Raw genomic sequence first — 24,032 nt, 5'->3', positions numbered from 1 at the left:
CGTCCATTCCGGTCTTCTCAGCCAAATACTTATCCTACAAGATTTCCCAAAATGCCTCCAAGGTTTGAAGTTGTTTGCTCAAGGAGCTGATGTTGTCTAAGAATAGTCTTATATACTAATGGAAAATTTTTCAATGCACTCATACAATATAACTGGACATAGACAACAGAACCGTATATAGGATCGTTGTTATTAGTTGATGTACAGAAAATAAAAGTGTGTAAGTAAGGATTTTATTAAATTTATTTTATTCAGTTCAGAAAACATTTTTATTTATCGTGTATTCTAATTCAATTATTCGACATCTTATCAAAACTCATTTATCAGTAGAAACAATTTAAATCCAAAGGCTTTGTGATATCTTCTATAGCTTAACAAATTGTTTGGTACAACTTTTTAAAGGGACACTTCCTTGTTGTACCTAACCCAACTTAAACCGCTTAACACATTTGTTTATCACAAAGGATTTTTTACGTCAGTATTAAAAGCAAGCACAAATATTATTTTATTGTTGTACGAATATTTATTTTCATAATAATTCACAATAATAATATATTCCTGATATATGTATATGCATACAGAGACTCAATGTAAAGGCATTTCTTATAAAACAAACTAACTAATTATAAAGAATGCATTGGTTATTTGCCACCTTTGTGGAAAATGTACATTTTATTTTATTTATGGACTTTAATGATCTATAATTGCTTTAGAAATCTATATTATGCCATTTAACCTACCAGATACATTGGTTTATTTTAATTTTTATAATTTCTTTTGCCTAATATGTAAAAATTAAGTTTTTTTAGAAACATCGCAATGTTTTTAACTAAGATTGAAGCTCAAGCTGGTATTATTATCAATAGATAGCAATTTATATATACTCAAATCACGATTCCTTATATCGAAAAATTTTAGTACAACTCAGAAAGCGTCTCATTTCCAGATTTTTATAACTGTATGCCAGAATATTAAAACTTTCAAAGTGCTAAAAGTAACATCGAATTTTTAGGCCTCAACACGCACATAAACGACCTTAGTTTACTTTTACGGCGATTCTATTACAATAAATCACTTAATTTGATTAATATTAATTTGTTCATTTCTTCAGTCATATTTGATATCAGTCATAAAAAAAAACCCCACACAAAATTTCAGTTTGAAGATTATAGTTCTACATTATTGAGATTAGAACCAGAGGATGATGGTAGGTCAACATCACAGGGTGGCACAAAGGTGCCCATTGATACAACCGATTTATTCTTTTCCGCTAATTTTAACATTTCTGCTTTTAGTTTGTCAAGAATAGCGTAATTTGGCTGATTTATCGCAGCTTTGCTTTGCAGTACCGTGATCTCCTGCTCCTCCAGCTTTTTTTCTTTGAACGTCTTTATTGAATTGTTGCCGTACAGACGCAATAGGGAGCCCCATGTCTTAATATGCGGATGTAAAATCTGAAAAATGAAAATGACATTTTTATGAAAAATATTATATAAAATAATAATAAACCTTTTTAAGAATTTGAAAATACCGAATTATCTGAAAAAAAAACGAACCTGTAAAATTGCCTGTGAAGCCAGCTGTTTGCCCTCACGCTTATTTTTGCATAACACTTTGGCCGTGTGTTTGCCCACAGTCATGGTAAATTCATTTTTCTTATTTTTCGTACGGTTAATTTCGTAATTTATCTGCACATCGCCAAGACCAAAATTCCGCTGGAGACAAGTCAGCAATATAGCATGAGGCGAGGGCTCTGTTGTCTTATTACAAAATTCTGCTACACGTGGATCTTGTATTTTAATATCGTCAAAAACCTAGTTTGTTGAAAATAGAGGAATATTATTTACTTTTTACAAATATTTTAACTATTTTCATAGTAAAATTAACTTACTGATAAATCTTTGTGATTATTTTTCGGTGCATTCTTATCTTGCTTAATACCCGTAATTTTGTCCTTCATTTCTGGTATAAGTATCTCTAATGTTTCACGCGCAGCGTCTGATTTGGCCTGTTTTTTGCTGGTACCATAGCCAGTGCCATATTTCAAATCGTTGATTGATACCGTTGCAGAGTAGGGCGTTGCTGCATTTTCCAATTCTTTGAATTCATATGTTGGCTGCTTTTTCAAAGCATGCTGCACATACTCATGCAATATACAGACATAACTTTTTCCATTTGGATTCATAATCCATTCTTTTCGACCACGAGTATTCGCATTTGTATCGCCAGTTGGCGCCAATATTGGAAATTTAATTAGTTTCGTACCATCCGGCAGAGTCGGTCGTTGCAAATTTTTAATATGTTTCCGATTTTTTGTAAATTTACGTCGCGCATTCCAGGAACGAAAACGTAAAACACGTATCACTTTGAATTTGAATAGTTTCGCACAGTATTGGTTCAATTGTTCGGGAGTCAGTGACTCCTTTTGTGTATTCTCAGTGACGGTGACAATTTTCGCAGGCGGCACTAGACTCTTTAATGTTGCTACATTAGCCGCCAGATCCGCTGCGTTCGCTGATGTTGGTGCGATGGCTGTAGGTGTGTCAGATATTGCTGTTGCAGAAGGTTCGCTTATGTCCATCTCTTTTCCATTCGTAGAGGATGAAACCTGCGCGAACTGACTGGAGTCTGTAGAAACAACTGCGCTAACGTTGGCACCAGCAAACGGACATTTAGGAACTTTACCAGAGTTGGTTTCGACGACCTCTTCTGCTTGCATCCCTGAATTTTTCTCTGCGGTTTTTTGTTTCAAACGCTCCGTCTCCTCTTCGTCAACGGCTCGTCTATAATTTAGGCAAGGAATTGCGCCCAATGGAATGGCATGTTTCTAAGGATGAAGTAAGATTTCAATAATACATATTGTCTACGTATAAATTTAATATATTAATATATAATATTGGACAGGCTATACAATTTATTAGTCAACTATTTTATAGTGCCAGTTAACAAGGTCTACAAATAATGTACTTGCTTCTAACATATGTATATATACAATTTTGCAGAAATGACGTTTATTATCTTACCCTTACGCTACCGTGTCCAAGAAAGTATGGTCTTGACGCCGACACGACACGAGATTGTTTATGTAAAAAGAGAGGCATACCGCTGTTATGTGTTACTTGCACCCAACCTTCCGGCAACACTTCAAAATGGTTGTGGCCTTTCTCTAAAATCATAATTTAATTAAATATTTTTTTATTATAATAACAGGTTACGCTCTAACCTTCTAATACTGTTTTAAATCGCTCTTCATATTTGGGTTTTTTCGGCTCTTTCAAATCATCAGGTAAATTTTCGTTAAGCAAATTTTCAATTTCATTGTCATCTATATCCAAATCAGAGGATTCATATCCGTCGCCATTATCAAAATTTGTATCGCCATTTTCACTTGCAATTTCTGACAAAGAAAATATAAATGGATAAATGAGGACCCTTACACATGGTTTAAACACAACTTACCAGACTCTTCAGATCCAGATCCCTGTACTTCGTCCAATACTTGGAACTGACGCAATTGCTGATCCAGTGTTCCGCTTTGGTTGTTCTCCTCAACACGAGTTTTCATTTCTTCTATAGCGCTTAGGGAGAAGCCTTTCTCTTTCATAGCAGTTGCCTGCTCGTGGAGAGCCTGTTCATCGAGCCGTATTTTTTTGACAAGTTGTGGCGACGTTGAAGGCGATGGCAAGGAACGCTGAATGAAATCACTTTCGCTAGACATTGTTTATTATTTTTTGGAAAAGTATAATCTATATACTGTTTTTCTTTTTCTTTGTGGCTTTCTTTACTTAGCAAATGTCGACTAAAGGCTGCTCTTTAAAACATCCAACCTGATGGAATCCAACTTTTGCAAATATTTTGTTTTTAGAAATTGGATTGGTCACATTGGTTATTTCAGAACTAGCCTCAATTAATACACCTGGCTTTTAAAGTATCTTAATTCCAACGTTGTCATAAAATTTGCCCGAAGCAACTTTCGCAATGGATTCTGCTTTAAAATTTGTATTTATCTTAAAATACACGAAACCACTGCAAAAGTACTTCTGAAAGCTTAATTTTTAAATCAAATGTATTTGTTATAAACCGCGATATATTTATTTGAAATGAAAATAAATTGTAGAGAGTTTTTCAGTAATATCGTTTTACACATAAGTATATTAGGGATTGCATTTATATACTTATCGTTCTTTATATATCATACAATCATCTGAGTGACAGTGTTGTAAACCGCTTAGAAAATTGTCTTATAAGTGTATTTTGTTTTTATTTTATATATAAAATATTAATTTTTTTCCAACAAAACTCGTTTAACCTAAACAATATTTTTATTATATTCAGTGTTAAACAAAACGTTCACGTAAAACTTAAAAATTCAAATTGTATAAAATGGGAGATATTCGGAAAATCCCGTCTTTGAATTAAAATCACAGCAACACTGCTTAGCGACAGTTTCGTTGCTCTGTCATCGGTAGAAAAAATCCAGGCGTCGTGTGTAAAAATTTTCTTTGTATAAGATAATTCAAATTGGATAAAAACAACTAAATTGGTGTTACACCATTGTGAAAAATTATTCAATAGGCAACATAATTGCACCTGTTGAAAAGTATTGTGGAATTAAACATTTTCCGTAAGAGCAACTGTTTAAAATCGATTTTTGTTTATTTCTTTCCCGCATATCTCATCACCGACTGGCGGTGTTATTGAACCAATAGAACTTCATTAATGACCGAAAAATATAAAAATTCATCTTGTAATAAATATATATATATAAATTAGATATCATTTTAAGTTACTTCTCCAATTAGTCATTGGAAACACAAGAAAACTCATCTACTGCAACAAAATGGCCCATTCGTTGCATACAGAACGCAGCATTCACGAGATGCTAAAAGACACACCGCCGATGAATGAAAGTGGTAGTGCAATACATAGTGGGACCGAAGGCCGGCCGTTTATGCCCCCAAATAGTCTACCACTGCATAATCATTCAGGTATATTTTTTGACGAACGCTATCGGAAATTTTCACAACTTTAATTTTTTCAGCACCCGCTACACCGATGACACAAACCAGCCCCCAGAACGGCATGGACGCCGGTCTTTTACGTACGGGGGCTTCAAAAATCGACAGTATAAAGAATTGGAGCATATCAACTTACAAATGTACTCGACAGATTATGTTAGAAAAATTAGGTAAATCGCAACGTACTGTTGACTCAGAGTTGGAAGCGCAGATTGAACAGTTGCGAGAAACACAGCGGAAATATTTATCTATTTTACGTCTGACGCGAGCTTTCAGTTCTCATTTTCATCATGTAGTAGTAACTCAACATGCATTGGCCGAGGCATTTGCTGATTTAGCACAGAAAAGTCCAGAATTACAAGAGGAATTTACATGTAATTCTGAAACGCAACGAAATCTGACAAAGAACGGTGAGTTGCTGCTGAGTGCTCTGAATTTTTTCATTTCATCAGTGAATACATTGTGCAATAAAACTATCGATGATACGTTACTCACAATCAAACAATATGAAATAGCCAGGTACGACAGTATTTACAATAATTAAAACTTTATAATACCAATTCTATATTTTCAGAGTGGAGTTTGACGCGTATCGTATGGATTTAGAAAACACAAAACCTGAATTGCCACAGAGTCCTGTCGCCGAAGAGGCGCAGAAAAACTTTTCTCATCATAAGGAACTTTATGAAAAATTACGTGCCGATGTCGCCGTGAAAATGCAATTTCTAGACGAAAATAGAGTGCGTATCTTAAATTTGAATGTTCTAATTTCATACCCGTAAAGTGCTAATTCTTTTCATTATAGATTAAAGTGATGCATAAACAGCTAGTATTACTTCATAATGCAATAGCTGCTTATTTTTCGGGAAATGCGGTTGCTCTAGAGAATACAATGAAACAATTTAACATAAAAGTAAGTTTAGAAAATTTGTATAATTCTATATAAAATAATTGTTTTAAATTTTATAGTTAAAGGCGCCCAATGCCACGACCGGATCCTGGTTAGAGCAGTAGTATTGCTAAATACCCGTCCATGTAAACAACCAACAGTTTTAAGCACCTTACATTAGAAAATGTCTCATACATAAAAATCAAGAATAAGTCTTTCTTCGATTACCTAAATATTGAAAAAGAGCACAGATTTTCGGAGAACAAACCTAGTAAACTTTTTCGCTTAAATGGATGTTAAAGTAAAGTATGTACTGGTCTGGTATTTACAACATATTTATAAGAGTTTCAATGTGTATTCTTCAACGCTTTTAGGTGTTTTTCAATAATTCGAAAGAAAAAGTAAAACAATAAGCTTTCAATAGCGGAAAGAAATGTAAGCGGAAAAGTTGTATTACATATTATACGTAGTATTATAAGAAAATCCAATACAATAGTTCCTGGTTTTCCCCTGAACTATTTGAATAGAAGTGTTAGGTTCACATCATAAAATACTTGTTTTCAGAACAATATAAAATTTAAAGATGATTTACAATTTAAGAAATATAACGTTTTCATAAACTTGTATAATCAGTTGGTTAGACAGCATTTCTCCCACAAAGCCGTAAACTATGAATTTTAATTTAATTTAATCTTTTAGCACTATCATTTATTTTCTATCATAATAAATTATTTCATCTTTTGTTATTAAAATTATTTTATGTATACAATATATTAGAAATTATTTATTTTGCTTGAATCTTTTAATGTAAAATTAGGCAGAGATGAGGGCCTATATTCCATATACATACACATATGTACGTGCAGTATTTAACGAATATTAATATTTTTTAACTCCAATAATGTTTAAATTTTAGAAGTAAGCTGAATAAAAATTTACTACTGCAAACAAATATTGAAAATATGTATGTGTAAGATAAGCCAGAAGGCGTAATTGTTTACTCTAGTCAACATATATATATATATATAATATATTACAGAAATATAGAAATCTTTTTACAAAAGGAATTGAATTCTTAGTGCTTTTCCAATTTCATTTCTTTCATTTTATCATTGAGCACGGTCTCTTCATCTTCCTCTGCTTTAAACATAGTCTATTAGGTATAAATAAAATTTAGTGTTATTCATAATTAATCACGTCTGTGCACCAGTGTATCACTTACCGCATCATATATTACTTTAATAATAAGGGAACAACTGGGGCAAGTGGCTACTTCTTCACCCTCCATAAGTTCTTCCTTAAAAATATGAAATATTTATGATTTTCAATATTCATTAAAATATTTTAGTACCTTGGTTATCTGAAATCGATCGCCACACGGACATGGGTAGTAATAAACCTCTTCTTCTTCGTCATATTCCATGTCTTCGATTTCGACCTCATCGTGATAAACACTCATTTTGTATTATCGTTTTCACATAATAAATTGTGTAAAAAGTATTAGTAATTATTACTAAAATTCACGTTGCTGAAAATAGCAATAATAATGGGACAAGCATGTTGATGAAATTGCTGTCATTTGTTTTATTAGCACTGTTCGTTTTGACAAGAATGACATTTCTGAATTGCTTATGCAAAAATTGGTAAACATTCTTAAATCGAACAAGTCTTATTGGAAGAATTTTAGAAAATTTCAAAGAAAAATTAGCAATCAAAACAAAATTGATAATAAATTGATTTTAATATAATAATTGATTTAATATTTAAAAACAATGTCTGCTCTTAAATTTGGTGATACAAACCTTTACGAACTACTCGGGATTGATCTTGAAGCTGAGCAATCTGATATACGAAAAGCTTATCGTAAAAAAGCACTTGAATGCCATCCTGACAAAAATCCGGACAATCCCAAGGCGGCAGAACTTTTCCATGAATTATCGAAAGCCTTGGAAATACTCACTGATGTGTCAGCCCGCACTGCTTATGACAAAGTGCTAAAAGCTAAAAAAGCAGCAGAATTACGGAATAAGCAGTTGGATAGTAAACGACAAAAACTGAAAGCTGATTTAGAACAGCGCGAACGGGATGCACTACACAAACTGCAGAGTACACAACCATATGCCACGGTTTCCAAAAGTGATGAAGAAGTGTTGCAAGACCAAATTGAGCGACTGCGTCGTGAAGGTTCTAAACTACTGCAAGAGGAACAACGTCTAATGCGAGAACAATTGCTGCGTACAATAGCTGAAAACCAGCAGGCACAGAGCGAAAAGTCGTTTGACTCATCTGCGCATAGAATTAAAATTAAATGGAAATCAGATAGAAAAGATGACGATAACGGTGGATACACACCAGAAATTTTACAAAATTTTCTAAAGAAATATGGAGAAGTCGTTGCGTTGGTAATGTCAAAAAAGAAGGGCAGTGCACTTGTAGAGTTTAAGACTCTTGAAGCTGCCGAATTAGCATTGTCCTATGAAAAGGGTCGTCTAGCAAATCCCCTACATCTTGAGTGGGTAATACCACCTATGACAAAAGCAGCTGATAGTCAAGTGGGGTCTTCTCTTGATTACGAAGATTTGGTTATGCGCAAACTTCGACAAGCTGAGGAACGGAAAAGGCTAATAGCACAAATGCAAGCTGAAGATGAAGTAGAAGGATAATGAATTATTTTAATAATAAAGTAAAATTCCGATTTGTTTTTAAATAAAAAATACATAAGAATTTAACTTTTTAATATGAAACATTTTGTCTGGTTTGTAACCCCAAATGATGACGAACTATACAATTTTATCTCAACTCAGGTGGGGGACTAAAATTGATAGACACGTCATATAGTGTGAAATATTTCATCCTTATTGTTATTGTCATCCTTATTGTCATGTCACATGTAACGATTCAAGATAACTATGCACTTTCCTATGTTGTATTAGTGATAGTTTACCCGTAACTATTTGCAGATATTCGTTACAAAGATATCCTGTAGGTTTTTTCTGTTTCTTATCGGACGGCGGAGTATCCTTGATTTTATATTTCATTATTTGTGTTTTAGTATAATCTTCTTCATTGCTTTCCTCCTTAATTAACTTCTGTGATTATTGTGCGCGTTTTGTTTTCGGACCCGTTTCTTCTCCTTGACTTTTGGGTCCAGTGTTTCTGCGACCACTTACGTTTATCTCGCTTAACCTTAGCACCACTTATTTCCTTTCTTGACTCCGCTTATTACGAACGTTTGTGGCAGGATTATTCCTGGTTTGTGGTGGTGCTCCTGACATCATTTGGGCGGGATGAAGGTAATCGTTGGTTTATTAACAGCCTCTATCAAATCGACTGCAAACTATGTGTTTAAATGGCAACACCCTTTTTATTAATGAACAAAAAATAAATAAACAAAATCATGATCATCAGCTGTTTTCTGTCGACGTAAACGAATAGAGTATAAATTATTTATTTGGTAAAATGTAAATTTTTTCCATACAATGGATCGTAATAAACGTGAATTAGAGGCTTTGGTGTCTTCACAAAAGGAGCAGCTAATTCGATATGAAAAGCGCTTGAAAGGTAACTATGATACTATTAGAAAAAATACAAAAAATTGTATAATTTCACAATCAATAGATGTGGTCACCGCATATAAAGGCTTGTTAAAAGAAAAGGAGGCTCTTGAATCAAGCTTGGCTGCACTAACAACTTCGAAAGAAACAAATAACGAAAAAGCATCTTCAGATGTCTCCTCAAGAGGTATTTCAGATGCTCTCGATGCTAAAAAGGTTGACGACCCCGATATAGCACCCCCAGATGATTCAAACTGTGTGATAGATGAAAAACAACAATTGCAATCACAGATCATGACATTGATGAATTCATTGGCTACTTTATCAGCAGAGAAGTCACGGATGGAAGCATCCTTTCAGGCTGATAAAAAACATTTACGAGGTCAACTAACACAGAAGGATGATTGCATCGCCGATTTAAAGAAGACGATTAAAGAGAATGAAGTTAAAGCTAAGGCTCACCTTGATGAAATTAAGGCAAAGTGGATAATAGAATGTCAGGAGCGGGAAAAAGAAACAAATAATCAGATGATAATGATACGAGAGTTACAAAAGCTATATGCTGATGAAAGACATCTGAAGGAAAATATTGAAATGCAATTAAACAATTTCAAAACACAATTCGCCAATAATGAAACGGAGAATGCCCGAATACGCGAGCTACAAGCACAACTAAAAGAGAGCAAAGCACAGTTGAAAGAAATGAAATTGGGAGGTAATAGCTCGCAGCTTACCGCGAAAGATGTCGGTGACCCAACAGATAATATGATTATATTAAAACAAGTACAGCAACAAATGCAACAACTTAAGGAACAACACGCAATTGCAATAAAGAATGAACAGCGACGTGTGCTGCAAGCAGAAGATCAAAGTAGACGCCAGGCAGCTTTACACGAAGATCGTGTCGCCAATTTAGAGGAGCGTTTAGCCGAGCTAAGTGCAACCGTTGGAAACTATGATCGTCTACGACAACAGGACCAAGAAAGCATACATGTGCTACGAAAGAAACTACAGGAGTTAGAACGAAGTTCTGATTCACAATCGAGTTTTCCCAGCGAGCTAAACTCTTTCGATGTGGATCAATCTCGACGTAGGAAAAGTAATATAACCTATGATATTTCAGTTATAGTTGATGAAATTATACATCTGAAAAAGTTGTTGTTGGCTGAAAATTCACGTAGTACAAATCCTGTCGATATAAGTAAATTATTTTCAGTCAGCGCGGAGCACACACAATGTCATGAGGAATTAGCTAGCTTACAACACCAATACGACTCTTGTAAGGCCGAACTGGCACAACAACAAGATCGTTTACATAGCCAAAAAACGCATATATCTACTTTGCAAGAAAAAGTTAAAGTACTGAACCGTAATATCGATGAGCAAGAACTAGATCTAAAAAACCAGGCAGAAAAAATGAGAAACGCACTAAAAGAAGAACGTGCTAAATGGAAAAATAAATTAAGTGAGTTGGAGAATGAGACACGTTGTAAAGTGGTTGATTTGGAACAACAATTACAAAAGCAAAGGCAACGATCCTTGCAACTGCTCGATGAAAAGGAACAAGAAATAAAAACATTGCAGACATCTTTTGAAATTTTTCATAATGTAACATCTCCTTCGACCGTTGACGTCCATTCTGAGAACTTGCCCACTTCAGCATCCGATGCTGAGAGTAATGATGGAGTTGGAGCAGGGAGTGGCAACACACAATTGAGCTCAAAGGTTCCAATTAAATCGAAGAAGCTTTCAGTCGGTGAAAACTGCCATATGCTACACTACGCCAATGAGATAGCTCGGAAAGATATCGAAATAGCCGCATTGCGAAAAGCAAAATATGTTGCTGAATCCAGTTTGCGTAAGGCTATACAGGAGAAGGTGAACGCACAGGAGGATCTCTGCGATAAGATAGCGTTACTTGAGGAGCAAGTCGACAGGTCAATATGCCAGAACATTTTGTTAACAATTAAAACTATATATTTTGTTTTTAGGCTGGAGCGTTGTAAAACACGAGAAGGAGCAAATCTGGAATATTTGAAGAACGTGATCATTAGTTATATTGTAACACGAGATCCAGATGGCAAGCGGCATATGTTGAATGCTATAAGTGCTGTGTTGCAGTTGACACCAGCCGAGATGCAGACGATTAATAACGCATTCCAAAAAAAATAAAATCTTGCATTTGCACCATGTACAATATGTGTGTGCGTGTAACCAAAAAACTATATTGTTAACAGTATCAACATTTGTAACAAAACAAAAGTTTAATAAATTATCTAATATATCTATTATTTAAACAAACTCTGAATATAATTGTTTACATATTAATAAAAGCCACTGATTGGAAATTTTTTAAGGTGTTCTTTCAATACGGCTGGAAATATCGAAAAGAATTTAAAACGTCTGCCCATCTGTTCCGGATCTGTCAACATTTTATAACCACTTCTAATGGCATCACGATTTTCAGGCAAAGCATTTGAAAGCAATTTCTGTAGAAGATACATTTTGGCATTGAATACAAGGGAGTAATTAAATAAAAATACCAATAGTTGCATTAAAGTTTTATTACCTCAAGACGAGCCTCGCCTTCCATATTTTTTAAGAAGCAGCCTTGCTCAACAGGCCCAAAACAAAGTACTTTGCCATTTTCTTCTGCAACGCGTTTTATTTGTCTAAAGTCTACATCCGCCGTTAAATCCGCTGTGCCAGGAGCTAGTAGTGGTTCATGTAGTTGATGACTTTTAAAAGCCTATATAATTAGGTTATATAAATTTAAATAATGAAACAACATGAATTTTCCTCACTCTGAATGTGTCTCCTTTTTCACCAAAATGACCATAATCCATTATTAACGCAATACCACCATCACTCTCAAACCTATTCGCTATGATATTAATAATACGATCTGTATCTAATGAATACTCAAGGCAATCACGTGTCTCTCCAGTAATTGACGTGAACAGATGTGATACTGGGGTCTGTGATTTTGAGATTACATAACGAAACTGTTGTTTATTATCGAAATCGTTGCCATTACTGTCATTGACATCAATTAAGACTTCCTTCCAATATTTTTCATCTCGTTGTAGTTTATGCACTGGTAAAGCATCGAAGAATTCGTGTGCCAATATTATGGAGAATGCGTTTGGGACATCCTCCAATCGCTTGTGCCAGAATACTTTCGTACCAGTTGCTGTTTTACCCGTCAAGTAGTGAGAAGAATTTTCGTCGTTTACAATCTCGCTGCTAAAACAAAGACGTTGAGCTTGCACTTTGCTTAAATAGGGACTTATCTCCACCATATGCATAGAAAATTGTCCGGCGAGTTTAAATTGTGTCAAGACTTTTAGAACATCGCGTGCCAATGTACCCCGACCAGGCCCAAGCTCAACAACTTGAAATGGTGTTGGACTACCCAGTTTTCGCCACTCACTTACGACCCAAACAGCCACTAGCTGTTATAAAATATTAAAACGTGCATCAATTATATACAAACATGTGAAAGAGGTATACCTCGCCGAAAATTTGGCAAATTTCCGGTGATGTGATGAAATCTCCTTCGCGTCCGAAAACATCTCGATTCATGTAATATCCACTTAAGGGATTGGTTAGCACTTCGCGCATATACTCCGCTACTGTAATCGGTCCTGTTGCCAATATTTTTGCTCTTAAATGTTTAGTTAAATCATTTGGTGCTTGAAGTTCATCTGGTTTTGACTCCACCTGTGGCGCTGTCAATTTGCGGGATAATACTGCAGTATCCGGTCGACGCACTGCTTTGTAACTGTAGTTTCGACAATATCGAGAATTAGCAGCCAAACAGCCAAATAAGCAATTTAACGAGCGTTTACTCATTGCAAGTAGTATTTATTTGAATTTTTAAGGTGCATAACTTTTGCACAATGTTTAAAGTGTTGCTTCGTTGTAAGGCTTGTCATTCTGTGTTTTGGTTTTGGTATGAGAGTTTCCTCACAATATTTTTTTATAAACTATACAGCAATTATGAAGTCAAACCATCTTGTAAATGACAAGTGATATATTACAAAAACAAGTGTATAGTATAAAAATAAAAACTAAAAATTCATATATTATTATTCTAGAATATTTTTATTGTTTTCATGATTAATGATGATGGCAACACTACAAATATAAATATTTTGTTTTATTTACATTTTGGTTATCAACAAATACGAGTTGTATATTATTTTGATTATTAGTAGATATAAAACATAAAAATTAAAAAATAAGTGCTTAAGATGCGACAAGATTTGAAACTATGCAGGCTTTGCGCGGGATGCTGTGAAAACAAAACCACGACTTCGCTCTTTGACAGAAGTAGAAAATCAGCACTTCGAAGGATATTCCAACTAACTAATATCCAGGTACTAAAATATATTTGAGAATATTCCCAATAAGTCTTTTCTTGTGTTTGTTACAGTTAAAAAATCTCAGCAATTTACCGTCCGCAAAAATCCCGTCCGCAATGTGTTCGGATTGCGAAAAAGAATTGGAACGGGCTTACGAATTTCGTAATCGTTGCATTTCAGCGCAAACGTATTTTTCCAGTTCAGAATACATGTGTCATTTCGATCAGAAACGTAGACAGAAACAAATTTCCAGTGATAACTCCATCAAGGAATCTACTTCAGTAAAGGTTGAATTTTTGTCATATGCTAAGGAAAATGAAAACAGGCAGAGACAAATTGCTAGCGCCATGGAAAAGGAATCTACTTCAGTGAAGGATGAATTTTTGTCATATAGTAAGGGAATTGAAACAGCAGATTTGGACTTCAATACCCGTTCGGGTTATATTTTACAAGTTGCAGTAGAAAGTGAATGTGATTTCGATGCACTTAATGAAGGTGAAGTGGAGCACGATGATTCCCAAGTAGAGTTGGAAAATCAGTCCTTGAAAAATTCCGACTACGAACTCTTGCCATCGAATAAAACAAGAGCAGCAATGGAAGAAAATGAGGAAAAAGATGGAGATCCTGAAGAAATTATCTCTCAGCCAGTTAAGGCAAACAACAATGGGGAAGATCCAGAGAGCGATGATAATCAGAAGACGAAAGCTAAAGAAGAAAAGCAGAATAAACCACGAACATATATATGTGATCAATGTGGTAATAATTTTAAATATCGTAGCCATTTTTATTCACATATCAAACGACATGCTGGAGTAAAGCCTCTACAATGCGAGTCAGTTTATTATAGAACTTGAATAGATCAAGCGTATTTATTACAATTAATTTCTTACTTGCAGAGTTTGTCCGAATAAATTTTTTACCGAGGGCGAACTTAAACGACATATGCGCCGACACACCGGTGAACGTCCATTCCCTTGTCAGTATTGCGAGCGTCGTTTCACGGACTATAGTACAAGAATTAAGCATGAGCGGTAATTTCTTACAAATCACTTACACATTTATCTCACTGGACTCAAATACTGTTACATTTTAGTACACATACAAACGAACGTCCATTTGGGTGCCCACAATGTGGTAAAGCGTTCACAACATCATATGTTTTAAAGAACCACATGCTTGTGCATACTGGAGAACGCTCCTTCAAGTATTTATATTGTTAAAAAAAAAAAGAATAATTAATTTTAAAGTATTTTTTTTTCAGATGTACGCTTTGCAATAAATCTTTCCAACGGCAAACGCACCTTATCGTACATACACGTTCTCTGATCCACAAACAAAACGTTGAACGCCAACAACAAACAAATCAAAAAGTAAAATGTTTTTCACTAACAAAACCGTCTTTGAACACTTAAAAACGAAGTGAATTCACTCTTTTAGTTCGAAAAGTTCTGAACGGAGTGTAGACAAATGCTGGTGCGTGAGAAAATATAATTTAAGGGTTATTAATTTATTATTTTTTAATCCAGTTGTTTATTCAATGAAGTGCGGTTGGAGGGCGCATTTCATTGACTATAAAATGATTTCGTATGAAAGTAGATCATAACCGCTATTTAAGTAATTTACATACATATTAGATATATAGTTACTTAAAGTACCTTTTAATTATGTATATATTGATATTTAAGTGTAAAGAAATATACAAATGTATGCATATCGAATCAAAATCAAATTATTCAGTATTTATGTATACATCGCTATCTTGTTGTTCAGCATCCTCATCTACCTCTTCAATATGCCTTTCACAGGTTTGATCAATTTCTTCCTCTATCATATGCGAAACAGAAAGATTTCTGTCGTCTTGGCCTTGTGTAATAGTGGTAATATGTTGATTAGGATTGAATTGTTGTAGCAAATGTTCCACTTTGATATTCGTTGCGCTAATTGTATGAAGGGTTTGATGGTGGTTTATGTTAGAAACATGCTGATTAGGCTCATCTTCTTGTAGCATATGTTGCACTTTCACGTCCGTTGTAGTAAGATTTCTGACTGTTTGCTGATGCGTTATAGTTGCAATATGCTGATCCAGTTGGTGTTTACGTGAGAACGTCTTATTACATGGTATACACCTGTAGATAGAGTTACAACGAAGTTCAATCATTTTTGATTTATAGAAATATTTATAGTAAAGTGACACTTACGGGAATGGTTTTTCGCCGGTGTGAGTTAACATATGATTTTTCAGAACATTAGAATAAGTGAAAGATTTACCGCATGTTTGACAAGTGAACGGACGTTCATTTGTATGTATTCTGTTTAAAAGACTTATGTAGATTCCAACTTAAGATTTTTAGTTAATTTTTGAAACAAACCTTTCGTGTTTTATATTTGTACTCCGATCAGCAAAGGTTCGTCCACAATATTTACAAATGTAAGGTTTTTCTCCAGTGTGCACACGCATATGACGTCCAATTTCGGAAGGGCATGCAAAAGTTTTCCCACAAATTCTGTAATCAAAATAAAATAAGAAAAAGGTTGGTCCTTTGTAATGTACTTCACTTACTCGCATTCGAAGGGCTTTTCGGCCATATGACGTCTCATATGCATTTTTAACAAATTACGTTTCGAATATATGTTCCCGCATATCTCACACATTATACTTGCAACTTCAGGTTCTTCCTTCTTTTTTCTGCCTCGATTCGATTTCTTACCACTATGTAATTCCGATTTTAATGAGATCCCCTCGGGTTTTGTTTTTGGCCGTCCTCGCTTACGAACCAAATTGTCGCTAGTTACTGGCTGTCTTTGTATATATGTTGGCGTAGCAGTCTTCTTAATTATGGATTTAGGCAATTCTTCTTCAAAATATTCACTGTCCGTGTATTCAATAAATTCTTCAGCACTTTCAGTATTGGGTTCCATATCAGATTCAAGCACTTCTTCTTCAACGGTTTCAGTAATATCCTCTAGATGCACCTCCTGTGCATCAATAAATTCAGTATGCATATCAAAGAACATTTCGTCTTCATTATCTTCTTCATGTTTAGATATGATTTGAGCGCCCTCATAGTCTAATGGTTCCGTCTTCATTTCAGACTGAATAATGCATTAACAATTATAATCATGATTAAATTAAACCTACAATCTTCCTCTATTACCTTTACTATAGCGTCCAAAAGTGCGTGTTCGCTTGCTTGACACATGGAACGGAACTTAAATGACACATTCAACTTTTCTAGGCACTGCACGCAAATCATTTTTGGAAACTCTTCGTGTGGCTTCAACTGTTGGTATAAAAGAACACCATAATTTATATGCTGCCATATAATAGTACAAGGTAATTAAGCATAATTCTTACGACTATTCCACCACAAACTTCTATTTGCTGCACAATTTCGTTGCATGTATCATCTTCGGTTTCAAACAGAGGTTGCATTTTGCTTGTGTTAATATCCTCCGTTAAACAAATGCGACATAAATCGTAAACATGCATTATTGGAATATTTTTGTTTTTCTTTTACTTTTTGGATTTGCTTTATATTTACTTAATCACAAAATATTTTGCTTGATCGATAGCATAATACGCGTATTGTTAACTTTGTGTATGTGTGTCACAAAATGTTTTGACAGTAACAAATGTCAAAGTCAACGCCATCTCAAGGAAAGTGTGATTCAGATGAAAAATATTTAGTAATATAAAAAATGTACTACAACTCAAAAATGCTTAAATAAGAGTATTGATTAGTTTATAATGTTAATATATAATATTTAGAAGTCAAAATCACTTTTCTAATATTCTTAGATTTTTTTCTATAGATGTTCGTTATTCTAAGTAGTAAAGAGTTACACTTGATACCGAGTATAAATATGTATTTTCACATCTCTAATTACTTTTGACAGATTATCATAATTTGTCGTTTTGGTGCATGAATTTATTTTGTTATTTGATTTGTGTAATTTTCCCTTCTAGCAGTAAATAAACAAAATTTTAGTTGATCAGTGCGAATTTACTTGAATATAAACAAACTGTAAGCAGGAAAAAAGGAAGATACATCTGGATGCCAGTCATGGAGATCAGCATAAAATGGAATATTTGTCGCGTTTGTTTGGCAGAGGAAGGGCAAAATCATAATGCAAAATATATTTTGATTGATTCTAAAATCGTTAGACAAGTTTATGATATTACTGGTGTGCAGGTTTGTGAACGAAATCTTTGTATATATTTCTCTTAAAGAATACCTAAAAAAAAACTCCTACAGATGGAAACCAGTGACAACCAGCCAGACAAGATTTGTCGTAAATGCTTGCTTCTGCTGAAATATGCATACCACTTTAGAACCACCTGTCGAAATTCGGAAGAATATTTGCAGTCAGTTATTCAAAAGACTAAATCAGCAACGTCCATGTTAAAAATGGATAAACAAAGAGAACGTTCAGTGGAATTACTAGAAGAAATATTTCACGAGGATGTAGAATTCATTTCATTAAATGAACAACGGGATCCAGAAACGGAGGAATATTTTGATACTAAGGAAGGAAGTCTACCGAGTCCGTTGCCATTATCAGAAAAGATTGGTGATAGTAGAGACAATACTAAAGCCCATTTCACAAGTACAATTCCCAGTACATCGTTAGTCTCAAAAAACCAGGAATATCACAGAAAGGATAGTGCTACGTATACATCGAGTTATGAAGAAAGTAGTGATGATAAAAAAATTCATGACAACAATGTCGATTTGAACTCGGTTGACAGAAATATTAATAAGAAACATAACGAAGCAACTGCAAACCAGAAGTTTATAGGTCAAGATGATGAAGAATCGGAAGTGGATGGTGTCTATAGAAATAGGAAAACAAATTATAAGCAGAGACATTTGCAAATGTCAAATAGAAAACTGAGTAAGGCACAAAAAGGACCAAATTGTTCAGAGCAAATTGTCACAGCTCAAGAATCTGAGGAAGATGAACTAGCGGACTTTGATGACAGCAAAACAAATTCAAAGCAAACCCCTTTACGATTACAAAAAAATAAATACAATACCGAAAGCATCGTGGATACTTTGGATTATGCTGATGACAATAAAATCGGTGATGAGGATATAGTCGATGAGAATAATGATTACAACTCAAATAATGATAAGGAAGATGACATAGATAACTCAGTAGATACTGAAATTAGAGTAGATAAACTAAAGACTTCTAGCAATTCACCAACACACGAATCAGAAGCAAAGCTACAAACCGAAGAGGAGTTATACTACTTAATCGAAGAACCCGTTAAAACCGAGGAGTCGTCGAATTCCCAAATTGAAGATGTAGAACTAGATGTTAATGCAGATGACGGCATTCAACTAATAGATAATTACGAAGAAATAGATGGTTGTGAAGAAGGTGAAGAACCTGAGTATGTTGACGCGGAAACACCGAGATCTGTGGTTCAGATAGAAGAGTATCTAATAGATGAAATCGAAACTGAATCGGTGCCACAACATGAGTTGGAATTAAATGAGGATCAATTAACAAAACGACCCAGCTCAACGACCATTAAAATCAGGGATCGAGCTTCACCACATATACGCAGAAAAGGTAATGATTCGTATTTATTTTCCTGTGACGTTTGTGGCAATCATTTCACCAGTCGAAGCCTTAGAAATTATCACATGAGAATACACCGCAAGGAAAAAAATTTTGAGTGCGAGTAAGTTAAAGAAATGAAATGTACATTTTAACTGTTTAACTATTATATTTCTATTGTATAGGCTATGCTTTAAACGCTTTACAGCGGCGTGTAATCTAACGGCGCATATGCGTATACACACAGGAGAAAAACCATACGAATGTAAATATTGCTTACGAAGGTTTACGGATCGAAGTACGCATGTAAAACACGAACGGTTTGTATTTTTCGCTTCTGCAAGGATAATGCCCCAGTGTATAAACAAAAACTCTTCTCAATGAATTTGCAGGATACACACGAATGAGAAACCTTTCCAGTGCAACATTTGTGGCAAATCATTTGCCTTATCCACTACGCTTCGTACGCACGAAAAAGTGCACACAAATGAAAAGCCTTTTAAGTGAGTACAGCTATAACTATGTATAAGTTTAGAGTTTGTAACAAAATTATCTTAACAATATATATATACATATATATATATTTATTATTATTTTTTTATTTTTAGATGCGAGCCCTGCGAGAAATCATTTAAACTGCCCCATCAGTTAAAATCTCACCTGCTCACAAACCAACATAAAAACATTGTAACAGCGAATGAGCTGGGGAATTATAACTAAATAAAGTTATTACATATAGCTTATTTCCACCATGTTTTATTAATGCTAAATTTTTAGTATTACTAACAACCAATTTATTGAGTAGGTTTTATCTTTAACCAGATGGGCATACATGTGTGTAAGTATTTTCTGCTTAAAAAAATATAAAAAAAATTTAAAAAGTAATTTTTGCTTATTTGTTTATAATCGAAAATAGTTTCCCAATAAATATTTTACTGAACATCTAGCAACGTCCAAGTGATATTTTATGCGCTTTGTGCACAAAGAAATCTATGATATGTAAATAATTATATGTATTATGTATTTGTACATATAGTTCGTTTAAACATTTTCATATACATTTTATAATAGAAATCTGCTATCTTTCGAACTATGTTATGTATATAAAAAATATATAAACTAAATATTTAAAGGAAATAATATCTACTCGTAAACAACCTCATATCCCTCAGCGACGTAATGCGCTTCCTTCAGCCTATGGGTCATGGTTTGTAAATGTGCCTTTAGCTGATGCTGAAGAGTGAATGCTTTCTGACAGACCATGCAGCTGCAAATATAAGTGAATATAATATAAATTATTGGACTAATTAAGTAAGAACGTATAGCATACGAATATTCTTACTTGAAATCTTTTTTACCAGAGTGCAGTTTTGAGTGATTCTTCAGTATGGCAGAGTATGTAAAACTTTTACCACAAACATTACATATGTATGGTCTCGTATTTGTATGTACTCTGTAAATTGACCCATTCTACAATAAAATATGATTTTAAAATAGCATTAATATTACCGCTCATGTCGATGTTTTTCACTACGATCAATGAAGTGTCGATCACAGTATGAACATTTGTAAGGTTTTTCACCAGTGTGACGTCGCATATGATTCTTCAACTCACATATTTGGCGGAACGATTTACCACAGAGTCTAATAGAACAAAAAAAAAAAAACATTAGAATTAACACACTTTTAATTTTATTTTTGTGAACATACTCGCATTCATGTGGTTTGACGTTGTTGTGCAGTGACATATGATACGCAAAGGTAGCTTTTTTGTTGTAAACGTTGCCACAAATGTAACACATGTACGATGTTGGACTAGGTGGACGACATATACGTCTTCTGCTTACATCCCGTTTTTTAGAAAATTTGATAGTATCTTGAATTTTTTGCGATTTTCTGCTTTTTTTGTTATTTTCATGGGTTGTGTCAACATCCGTATTGTTGGTTACTATACATTCTGCTTTCTGAGTGAAAATTTTCTCTTCCATTTGTTCCGCCTCTAATTTAACGCTGCGTTCTAAATTATTTTCTGATTCTATAAAATCTCCATCATCGTCTTCATCCACTAATAAACCAAGATCATTATTGTCATCGTCATCATCTGTATCAGATTCTAAACTTTCAGAAGACCCATGTACTCTATCACGGTGTACCTGCAATTCTTCCATTAGATATTCTAAAAACTCCGCATCATCGGCGCCTTCTGGGCGCATTCGATCTTCACATAAACTCTCCAGGTAAAGTTGTGAATTCATGCACATTTGTCGAAAGTTATACCATATTCTCGTCATTTCAAAACATTTCCAACAAACCTTAGATGGCATATCGGTTGATTCCCTAATCTGGAATATTAAAAATTAAGGTTTGCATGGTATACGGATTACAACAAACAAAGCACTTACTCGTACACCACAACAATACTCAAATTTTTTACTAAGCTTTAGTTTCTTTTGCCTCCCGTTAACATTTATATCGTTTTCCATAAATAATTCAAACATGCTATCCTCTTCGTTTTCCTCTAAGCAAGTGCGGCATTTCAATATTATTTTATGCTCCATTTTAAAATATTTCTAATTCTACAAGTTTACACAAATGAATATTTTGTTTTTAACAGCAAAAATAAAGAAAAAAATTTCGTATTAGAAGGAGGTATGAATAAAATTGTAAAATCAGCTGATTAGGTTGCCAACTTTTCATAAAAGTCGATTTTAGAAAAAAATATTTTTACCTAATTTTTATCATATTCTAAAACATTTCTATAATATTATGAATATTTGCATATAAGAATAGAACTAGAGGAATTTCAAAAAAGGAAAGAATGCCGAATTTTTTTAGCAATGTAAAAACCTTTTTAAAGGTCATTATTATTAATATTTAAATTTACAAACAAATTTGTTAAAATGTATGTATATGTTGTATATAAATTAAATGATATATGTAGTTGCAGGTCTCAAGATTTTTACTAGAAAAGAATCTTCTCCGCTGAATTGTAAGTATATGATACATTTTTTTAGATATCATTTTCATTATACTCTCGTATGAAAACACATTAACGTACATTTCTAATAAATTCAATTTGTATTTCAACATACATTTTTTAAACAAAAAATTTATATAAGTGATTCCCTCTACATACTATACTAATGCTCCAGCGCATATCTAAACATAAAATAAACAAAAAACTAAGTGCGTCTTTTCTGTACCCTCCCCTTCTTGACGCCTTTCGATGGAGTATTGGCTGCCTTCTTCTTAGATTTGGTTTTCTTTGAAAAATCATATAGTTCGCTGTCGTCACCATCTGCATATTTTTCAGCTAATTTGTCCAAGAATGAGTTAAAACCATCCTGTCGTTCCTCCTGACGCTTCAATATCTGTTTTTGTAGATCGCCCGACCCTAATTTTTGTTTTATCTCTTCCGCCTCTTTCGCCTCCCGGGCATATTTCTTATGACGACGCTGACGTTTCTGAGATGGCTCATTCGTGAAAATTTTGTATTCCGGCACTTCATCGGCATCAATCATTTCTCTTATGATTTTCTGTAGACGCGGCTCATCTTTAATATGCAGAAATGGCACTTCAGTCATTATCTTATTTATACAGCCTTTACTTGATAAATAAGCCTTTTTCATATCGTCTCGTTCCAGTTCGGAACCAACATAAGAATTTTCGTAATTAATAATATCTTCCTCAGTAACCCGTCTAAACACTTGTCTCCACAGATCTATCCATGAACTTAGTTTTCCTTCGTCCTCCTCATCAACAATAACACCTTGCTCGTCATATAAATCGCGCTTCTCTTTATCGGATAGTACCTGATAAACTTTGGACAAAACTTTGAACTTTTCTGTAGCTGCAGACTTTTCATCCTCCTCAACACGATCTGGATGAACTTGTAAAGACATCTTGTAATATGCTTTTTTTATATCTCTTGGCAATGCATTTTTTTCCAAATCCAACAATTTATAAAGATCTCGTTCTCCAAACAACTCTTCACATAAATCCAAAAGACCCATTTCGCCTCCTTTTCTTAAACGTAATTAACAGCAGGATTTTCACAAATGAAATTTAATTTACTTTCTTGGGATAGATTTTCGCTACAATTGCAAACAACAGAATGGAAGTAAAATAGGTAAGGCGCGCCAAATGTTTCGCCACAAATTGCATCAACAGAGGTGCCACACATTGCTTTTTTTAAATAATGTTCTCAAATCGAATGTCAAAAAATATTTTATCCCGACTATTTTAAATATTTTAAGCATAGCTTAAGAAAAATAGTAATTGAAGAAGCAATAAACTAAATTTAAAACAATAATTCTTAATATTCCATAATATGATTAACATTTATTTTAAAATGATATATCATATCAACAGTCATAAAAATATTTAAATAATTTTTTCTAGACACTAATTATACTAGCTAAAAAATAATTTAGTGTTTGCTGTTCATATGATTCATATCCATATGATAATTAAAAAAAAAACATTTTTAAATACCATCAGACAATTTTATTGAACCCATATGTATACCTGGCCTCTTTTTTTGAGATCCATGGTTTGAAAACGATGTACCCAAGGAATAGGGCACTCTTTTTATTGTACGGCTTTAATCTAACAAGGAATGTTTCAAGCATAA

General features: G+C 33.9%; 11 protein-coding genes across 15 annotated transcripts; 5 read left to right on the top strand and 6 right to left on the bottom strand.

Annotated features, from left to right (window-relative positions):
* Positions 1 to 225: 225 nt before the first annotated feature.
* On the bottom strand, positions 226 to 4,138 carry LOC126767685 (microprocessor complex subunit DGCR8). The gene is made up of 6 exons (XM_050485225.1): positions 3,460 to 4,138; positions 3,224 to 3,397; positions 3,024 to 3,166; positions 1,892 to 2,827; positions 1,557 to 1,814; positions 226 to 1,454 (listed from the first exon to the last, which is right to left on the bottom strand). The coding sequence occupies exons 1-6, from the start codon at positions 3,716 to 3,718 to the stop codon at positions 1,167 to 1,169; spliced, it is 2,058 nt and encodes a 685-aa protein (XP_050341182.1). The 5' UTR covers positions 3,719 to 4,138; the 3' UTR covers positions 226 to 1,166.
* A 285-nt stretch (positions 4,139 to 4,423) lies between these two features.
* Positions 4,424 to 6,979, top strand: LOC126767693 (arfaptin-2). 5 transcript variants are annotated; one of them, XR_007669146.1, is made up of 7 exons: positions 4,631 to 4,747; positions 4,803 to 4,988; positions 5,042 to 5,537; positions 5,593 to 5,758; positions 5,824 to 5,931; positions 5,988 to 6,213; positions 6,282 to 6,979. XR_007669146.1 is itself a non-coding variant. In XM_050485234.1 (6 exons), the coding sequence occupies exons 2-6, from the start codon at positions 4,841 to 4,843 to the stop codon at positions 6,030 to 6,032; spliced, it is 963 nt and encodes a 320-aa protein (XP_050341191.1). In that variant the 5' UTR covers positions 4,424 to 4,624; positions 4,803 to 4,840; the 3' UTR covers positions 6,033 to 6,979. The 5 variants fall into 5 exon arrangements, 4 of the variants coding, with proteins under 4 accessions (XP_050341191.1, XP_050341193.1, XP_050341192.1 ...); XM_050485234.1 differs by lacking the exon at positions 4,631 to 4,747 and adding an exon at positions 4,424 to 4,624 and having other exon boundaries at positions 5,988 to 6,979; XM_050485236.1 differs by lacking the exon at positions 4,631 to 4,747 and adding an exon at positions 4,424 to 4,624 and having other exon boundaries at positions 4,787 to 4,988; positions 5,988 to 6,979.
* Positions 6,873 to 7,511, bottom strand: LOC126767696 (diphthamide biosynthesis protein 3). Its single transcript, XM_050485239.1, has 3 exons — positions 7,259 to 7,511; positions 7,130 to 7,204; positions 6,873 to 7,060 (listed from the first exon to the last, which is right to left on the bottom strand). Exons 1-3 carry the CDS (start codon positions 7,364 to 7,366, stop codon positions 6,983 to 6,985), a joined length of 261 nt encoding a protein of 86 aa, XP_050341196.1. The 5' UTR covers positions 7,367 to 7,511; the 3' UTR covers positions 6,873 to 6,982.
* Positions 7,512 to 7,559: 48 nt separating this feature from the next.
* On the top strand, positions 7,560 to 8,651 carry LOC126767694 (dnaJ homolog subfamily C member 17). The gene has a single exon (XM_050485237.1). It carries the CDS (start codon positions 7,680 to 7,682, stop codon positions 8,568 to 8,570), a length of 891 nt encoding a protein of 296 aa, XP_050341194.1. The 5' UTR covers positions 7,560 to 7,679; the 3' UTR covers positions 8,571 to 8,651.
* A 518-nt stretch (positions 8,652 to 9,169) lies between these two features.
* Positions 9,170 to 11,762, top strand: LOC126767684 (GRIP and coiled-coil domain-containing protein 1). The gene is made up of 3 exons (XM_050485224.1): positions 9,170 to 9,468; positions 9,526 to 11,398; positions 11,453 to 11,762. Exons 1-3 carry the CDS (start codon positions 9,387 to 9,389, stop codon positions 11,631 to 11,633), a joined length of 2,136 nt encoding a protein of 711 aa, XP_050341181.1. The 5' UTR covers positions 9,170 to 9,386; the 3' UTR covers positions 11,634 to 11,762.
* Positions 11,725 to 13,483, bottom strand: LOC126767689 (protein arginine methyltransferase NDUFAF7 homolog, mitochondrial). Its single transcript, XM_050485229.1, has 4 exons — positions 12,975 to 13,483; positions 12,266 to 12,916; positions 12,031 to 12,210; positions 11,725 to 11,950 (listed from the first exon to the last, which is right to left on the bottom strand). Exons 1-4 carry the CDS (start codon positions 13,314 to 13,316, stop codon positions 11,786 to 11,788), a joined length of 1,338 nt encoding a protein of 445 aa, XP_050341186.1. The 5' UTR covers positions 13,317 to 13,483; the 3' UTR covers positions 11,725 to 11,785.
* A 137-nt stretch (positions 13,484 to 13,620) lies between these two features.
* LOC126767691 (transcription factor Ouib-like) lies at positions 13,621 to 15,557 on the top strand. The gene is made up of 5 exons (XM_050485230.1): positions 13,621 to 13,843; positions 13,900 to 14,660; positions 14,725 to 14,859; positions 14,922 to 15,032; positions 15,090 to 15,557. Exons 1-5 carry the CDS (start codon positions 13,718 to 13,720, stop codon positions 15,238 to 15,240), a joined length of 1,284 nt encoding a protein of 427 aa, XP_050341187.1. The 5' UTR covers positions 13,621 to 13,717; the 3' UTR covers positions 15,241 to 15,557.
* LOC126767687 (transcription factor Ouib-like) lies at positions 15,466 to 17,452 on the bottom strand. The gene is made up of 6 exons (XM_050485227.1): positions 17,184 to 17,452; positions 16,984 to 17,109; positions 16,389 to 16,921; positions 16,198 to 16,332; positions 16,027 to 16,137; positions 15,466 to 15,954 (listed from the first exon to the last, which is right to left on the bottom strand). The coding sequence occupies exons 1-6, from the start codon at positions 17,316 to 17,318 to the stop codon at positions 15,558 to 15,560; spliced, it is 1,437 nt and encodes a 478-aa protein (XP_050341184.1). The 5' UTR covers positions 17,319 to 17,452; the 3' UTR covers positions 15,466 to 15,557.
* Positions 17,453 to 17,730: 278 nt separating this feature from the next.
* LOC126767686 (zinc finger protein 112-like) lies at positions 17,731 to 20,142 on the top strand. The gene is made up of 5 exons (XM_050485226.1): positions 17,731 to 18,021; positions 18,085 to 19,523; positions 19,585 to 19,719; positions 19,792 to 19,902; positions 20,008 to 20,142. The coding sequence occupies exons 1-5, from the start codon at positions 17,884 to 17,886 to the stop codon at positions 20,117 to 20,119; spliced, it is 1,935 nt and encodes a 644-aa protein (XP_050341183.1). The 5' UTR covers positions 17,731 to 17,883; the 3' UTR covers positions 20,120 to 20,142.
* A 257-nt stretch (positions 20,143 to 20,399) lies between these two features.
* LOC126767692 (transcription factor Ouib-like) lies at positions 20,400 to 22,030 on the bottom strand. Its single transcript, XM_050485231.1, has 5 exons — positions 21,802 to 22,030; positions 21,110 to 21,741; positions 20,909 to 21,043; positions 20,742 to 20,852; positions 20,400 to 20,666 (listed from the first exon to the last, which is right to left on the bottom strand). Exons 1-5 carry the CDS (start codon positions 21,955 to 21,957, stop codon positions 20,543 to 20,545), a joined length of 1,158 nt encoding a protein of 385 aa, XP_050341188.1. The 5' UTR covers positions 21,958 to 22,030; the 3' UTR covers positions 20,400 to 20,542.
* A 424-nt stretch (positions 22,031 to 22,454) lies between these two features.
* On the bottom strand, positions 22,455 to 23,549 carry LOC126767695 (J domain-containing protein CG6693). The gene has a single exon (XM_050485238.1). The coding sequence runs from the start codon at positions 23,410 to 23,412 to the stop codon at positions 22,582 to 22,584; it is 831 nt and encodes a 276-aa protein (XP_050341195.1). The 5' UTR covers positions 23,413 to 23,549; the 3' UTR covers positions 22,455 to 22,581.
* Positions 23,550 to 24,032: the final 483 nt, after the last annotated feature.

This window comes from Bactrocera neohumeralis, chromosome 2, assembly GCF_024586455.1.
Source record: "Bactrocera neohumeralis isolate Rockhampton chromosome 2, APGP_CSIRO_Bneo_wtdbg2-racon-allhic-juicebox.fasta_v2, whole genome shotgun sequence".
Classification (NCBI taxonomy): domain Eukaryota; kingdom Metazoa; phylum Arthropoda; class Insecta; order Diptera; family Tephritidae; genus Bactrocera; species Bactrocera neohumeralis.
This window is presented reverse-complemented; position numbering and strand designations above follow the sequence as displayed.